Source organism: Dendrobates tinctorius, unplaced genomic scaffold (genome assembly GCF_039654945.1).
Source record: "Dendrobates tinctorius isolate UK_male_01 unplaced genomic scaffold, ASM3965494v1 ptg000011l, whole genome shotgun sequence".
Classification (NCBI taxonomy): Eukaryota; Metazoa; Chordata; class Amphibia; order Anura; family Dendrobatidae; genus Dendrobates; species Dendrobates tinctorius.
The window spans coordinates 40487559-40492500 of NW_027361679.1; the positions used below are offsets into that span (position 1 = coordinate 40487559).

General features: G+C 45.5%; 1 protein-coding gene across 7 annotated transcripts in view; it reads left to right on the forward strand.

Annotated features, from left to right (window-relative positions):
• Window positions 1–2125: 2125 nt before the first annotated feature.
• Window positions 2126–4942, forward strand: part of MAPK10 (mitogen-activated protein kinase 10) — a 367409-nt gene continuing 364592 nt past the window's right edge. For 4 of the 7 annotated variants that reach the window (XM_073541550.1, XM_073541560.1, XM_073541526.1 and 1 more), the window contains exon 1: window positions 2130–2444. Coding sequence is in view for 5 of the 7 variants with exons in the window: in XM_073541526.1 (XP_073397627.1) it covers window positions 2442–2444 (3 nt within the window). In the remaining 2 variants the exon portion in view is untranslated. Of the gene's footprint in view, window positions 2445–4942 lie in introns of all 7 variants that reach the window. The other 3 variants (XM_073541533.1, XM_073541530.1, XM_073541540.1) reach the window with 2 other exon arrangements.

Consider the following 4942-nt stretch of genomic DNA (forward strand, 5'->3'; position numbering starts at 1 on the left):
TACCTGGTAACCAGCCATACAGTATATAGAAGTACACCCAACATATGTGTGCACTCGGTAACCAGCCATGCAATATACAGTATAGAAGTACGCCCTACATATGTGTGCACCTGGTAAGCAGCCATACAGTGTATAGAAGTACATCCTATATATGTGTGGACCCGGTAATCAGCCATACAGTATATAGAAGTACACCCTACATACAGTTGTGGCCAAAAGTATTGACACCCCTGCAATTCTGTCAGATAATACTCAGTTTCTTCCTGAAAATGATTGCAAACACAATTTCTTTGGTATTATTATCTTCATTTAATTTGTCTTAAATGAAAAAAACACAAAAGAGAATGAAGCAAAAAGCAAAACATTGATCATTTCACACAAAACTCCAAAAATGGGCCAGACAAAAGTATTGGCACCCTCAGCCTAATACTTGGTTGCACAACCTTTAGCCAAAATAACTGCGACCAACCGCTTCCGGTAACCATCAATGAGTTTCTTACAATGCTCTGCTGGAATTTTAGACCATTCTTCTTTGGTAAACTGCTCCAGGTCCCTGATATTAGAAGGGTGCCTTCTCCAAACTGCCATTTTTAGATTTCTCCACAGGTGTTCTATGGGATTCAGGTCTGGACTCATTGCTGGCCACCTTAGAAGTCTCCAGTGCTTTCTCTCAAACCATTTTCTAGTGCTTTTTGAAGTGTGCTTTTGGTCATTGTCCTGCTGGAAGACCCATGACCTCTGAGGGAGACCCAGCTTTCTCACACTGGGCCCTACATTATGCTGCAAAATTTGTTGGTAGTCTTCAGACTTCATAATGCCATGCGCACGGTCAAGCAGTCCAGTGCCAGAGGCAGCAAAGCAACCCCAAAACATCAGGGAACCTCCACCATGTTTGACTGTAGGGACCGTGTTCTTTTCTTTGATTGCCTCTTTTTTTCTCCTGTAAACTCTATGTTGATGCCTTTGCCCAAAAAGCTCTACTTTTGTCTCATCTGACCAGAGAACATTCTTCCAAAAATGTTTTAGGCTTTTTCAGGTAAGTTTTGGCAAACTTCAGCCTGGCTTTTTTATGTCTCGGGGTAAGAAGTGGGGTCTTCCTGGGTCTCCTACCATACAGTCCCTTTTCATTCAGACGCCGACGGATAGTACGGGTTGACACTGTTGTACCCTCGGACTGCAGGGCAGCTTGAACTTGTTTGGATGTTAGTCGACGTTCTTTATCCAACATCCGCACAATCTTGCGTTGAAATCTCTTGTCAATTTTTCTTTTCCGTCCACATCTAGGGAGGTTAGCCACAGTGCCATGGGCTTTAAACTTCTTGATGACAGTGCGCAAGGTAGACACAGGAACATTCAGGTCTTTGGAGATCGACTTGCAGCCTTGAGATTGCTCATGCTTCCTCACAATTTGGTTTCTCAAGTCCTCAGACAGTTCTTTGGTCTTCTTTCTTTTCTCCATGCTCAATGTGGTGCACACAAGGACACAGGACAGAGGTTGAGTCAACTTTAATCCATGTCAACTGGCTGCAAGTGTGATTTAGTTATTGCCAACACCTGTTAGGTGCCACAGGTAAGTTACAGGTGCTGTTAATTACACAAATTAGAGAAGCATCACATGATTTTTCGAACAGTGCCAATACTTTTGTCCACCCTCTTTTTTATGTTTGGTGTGGAATTATATCCAATTTGGCTTTAGGACAATTCTTTTTGTGTTTTTTCTTTTAAGACAAATTAAATGAAGATAATAATACCAAAGAATTTGTGTTTGCAATCATTTTCAGGAAGAAACTGCGTATTATCTGACAGAATTGCAGGGGTGTCAATACTTTTGGCCACAACTGTATGTGTGCACTCGGTAACCGGCCATACGGTGTATAGAAGTACACCCTACATATGTGTGCACCCGGTAACTAGCCGTACAGTCTCCTACATAGGGTGAGAGTGTGAGAGGTGACGGCCTCTGTCGCAGCCATACAGGACCCGGGTTGCGCTGCTGCCTCCTTCCCGCCTGTTATGTATGCTATGGCTGCAGATTACTCTTCCTCCCTCCCCCTGCTCACCCACCCACCTCACCCCCTGAGACCTCTCGGTGTGACGTCATGTGTGCTCCTTTCAGTTGCCATAGCTACTCCCTTCCCCAAACCCCTCTGCCTGTCTCCTCTGGTAGCTTCCACAATGGTACAGGCGGCAGCATCACGCCGCACAATGCTGTCCGGGCACTGAGGGAAGGTGAATCAGCAGCACGCCTGCCCCGCGCTCCATGCCAGCTCCTTCCTCGCTCTTCCCATAGCTCTGCCCTGTCTCTGCGCCAGCCCCATCTTGGGGGACCCCGAAGTCACCTGGTCACCCATCCCCCCACAAGTGGCGTCTGGAATGTGGTGTGAGAAGGACACATAGAGAGCGCAACCTCTGCATCTGGGTCCTGGCATTGCGGGCACGGAATGGTGAGTGGCCCCTGGGGATGGGGTGATGGGCATGTGATGGGGATGATCGCTGACAGTGCTGCTGCCCATCCTGCTGGCGGAATAGAGCGGATACCTCTGTGTGATCTCCATCTACAACCTGGCTATATATTATTACATGTATCTGTAACATATATATATATAACACACATTACAGTGGGATGGATGGATATGAGATAGAGAGAGATATGGGATAGATAGAAGGAATGAGATAGATAATAGATATGTGGATGGATAGATAGATAATAGATAGAAGGAATGAGGTAGATAATAGATAGATATGTGGATGGATAGATAGATAATAGATAGATAGAAGGAATGAGATGGATAATAGATAGATATGTGGATGGATAGATAGATAATAGATAGAAGGAATGAGATGGATAATAGATAGATATGTGGATGGATAGATGGATAAATAGAAATGGCCGGATGGCCGGACGGGCAGGCAGGACTAGTGAGGGATCAGTAAGTGCCTGTGAACAGTAGTGCAGTCCTGGCTGCTATTGATGCACTGACAGATCTTGCCTCTAATTGCTGTTTCTCCTATAAACCTCCCCACAGCTTTTTTCTTCCTAAAATGGCCTAACAGCCAGGCTTCCCTGGTGCTATCAATGTCAGCTCCGCTCTGACTGTGATGATGACCGTCCCCACACGCCGCTATGTACATCATCATATGAGAAATGTAGCTCTCAGTCTTTGTAATTGTTACAGTTATATACCAAATAGTAATCTGGGATTGTCTTCTGGCATAGACCGCAGCCCTGAGAGCCATGTACCATATCCCGGAGCTCTGCCAGCGGGACAGCGTTGTTGGGTGCAGGAGACATGGCTGCCTTGGTATTGTAGTGCTGTCATTGACATCTCCAGTGTTTCTTTGGTTTTGCTGCATTGCTTCAGCATCCTGCAATCTGCTCTGTGCAGACTACCTTGGTAAACAGGGGAGAAGGTGGCATGAGCCAGGTGACTGCTGTTTAATGCCAATGCCGAGGGTGGCACAATCCACCAGGCCAGAGCCTTCTAACAATGCAGCTGATGCTAGTTACTGCTGAGTGATGCTGCTGGCTTCCAGGGTAAATGACGATGCTGTGCAGTGTGCTGCAGGCCTCACTCCGGCATGCACGGGGTTAATACGGAGACTGTGGTGGCTGCAGCATAGTGACAGGTTGTGTGCCAAGAGTGCAGCATAAATGCCCCCATGGTTTGTCGCCAGCACAATGCACCGGGTGCTGCTGATACCTCTCCTCAGATTCAGTCACACCGTAGGAAATATCGCCGTCCGTATATTTGCTGCAGCGTGTGATTACTGTGCCAATGCTTTTCATATCTGCCATATGCCATCACTAGTGCTGGGTTTACTGCCCAGGTAATAAACATCTTGCCTTTGGCTTCGTCCTACCACATCTATTTGCTTGGTGCTACATATATATACTGATTTTTAGTGCAGCATCATATGTGTGCCCATCACCCTGATAATATGCTCTGCTTAATATTCCCAGCACTCGTTATTAAAGCCATAAGTCGTCATTCACACTGCTATTTAGGATAAAAGAGCTAGGATTTGGTCAGTATGCTTGTTGTCAGTCTGATCAGTTCATTGGATGGCTCTGCAGCGCTAATAAACTAGTCTATTCCCTGAGATAGGAGGCATTCATTATGCCATTGGCAGGCAAATTTGTAGGTTTTTGTTATGCTGTTTCATGTAGGCAGCCAATTTTGTCACTAGCCGACATTGCTTCCCTCCCCCCAATAGAATGCTAATCTATAGAGCCCCCAGCAGAATTGACAGCTGTCAAATTGTAATGGGTGATCGGGCTCTGGTGCTAGCATTCTGCAGCAGGCACAGAAAAGAAATGTGGTCCTCATGCTGTGCTAAAAATCTAGAGACTTTATGGCCATGCACACTAGGGTGAGCTGTTCCTTGAAGAACTACAGTATTCTCTTTGTTGCCTTTTGTTGGCAAAGAAGGGGCCAGGTTTGTTTTGTCAGTACGGGAAATGATGAATGCCATCGACTTCCATCAATAAATTTATACAGCTCGTGAAATCTTTTGTTTGTGTCAGACTTTTATTCTTTCTTGATTTTAGGCTATTATCACTACCTTAGGCTTGATGAATGGTCATACTGATGACTCTATAGACAACATTTATATAGATTGAGATCAGTATGCCTAAATATCACATGTTGTTTTTATAGGGGTTGACCCTTTTTCTTTATTCTGCACCAAATTCAGCCATCCGTGTATCACTTTCCAAGTACTGGTCGGAGGGTCTCCTGACCTGAACTTGGCTATGCCTATGAGCTGTCACGTTCAGGTCAGGAGACCAGCGGGGAGCACGTGCATCATGGTCCATACTCTGTCCGAGGTTACACAGATGTCTGAATTTGGCCTTATCAGGTGTGTTGGGCACATTATTTTGTGGTTCTCCTCCTGCACTTAAGAATACGATTTCTTATGGACCTTTCAGTTCTGAAAATGG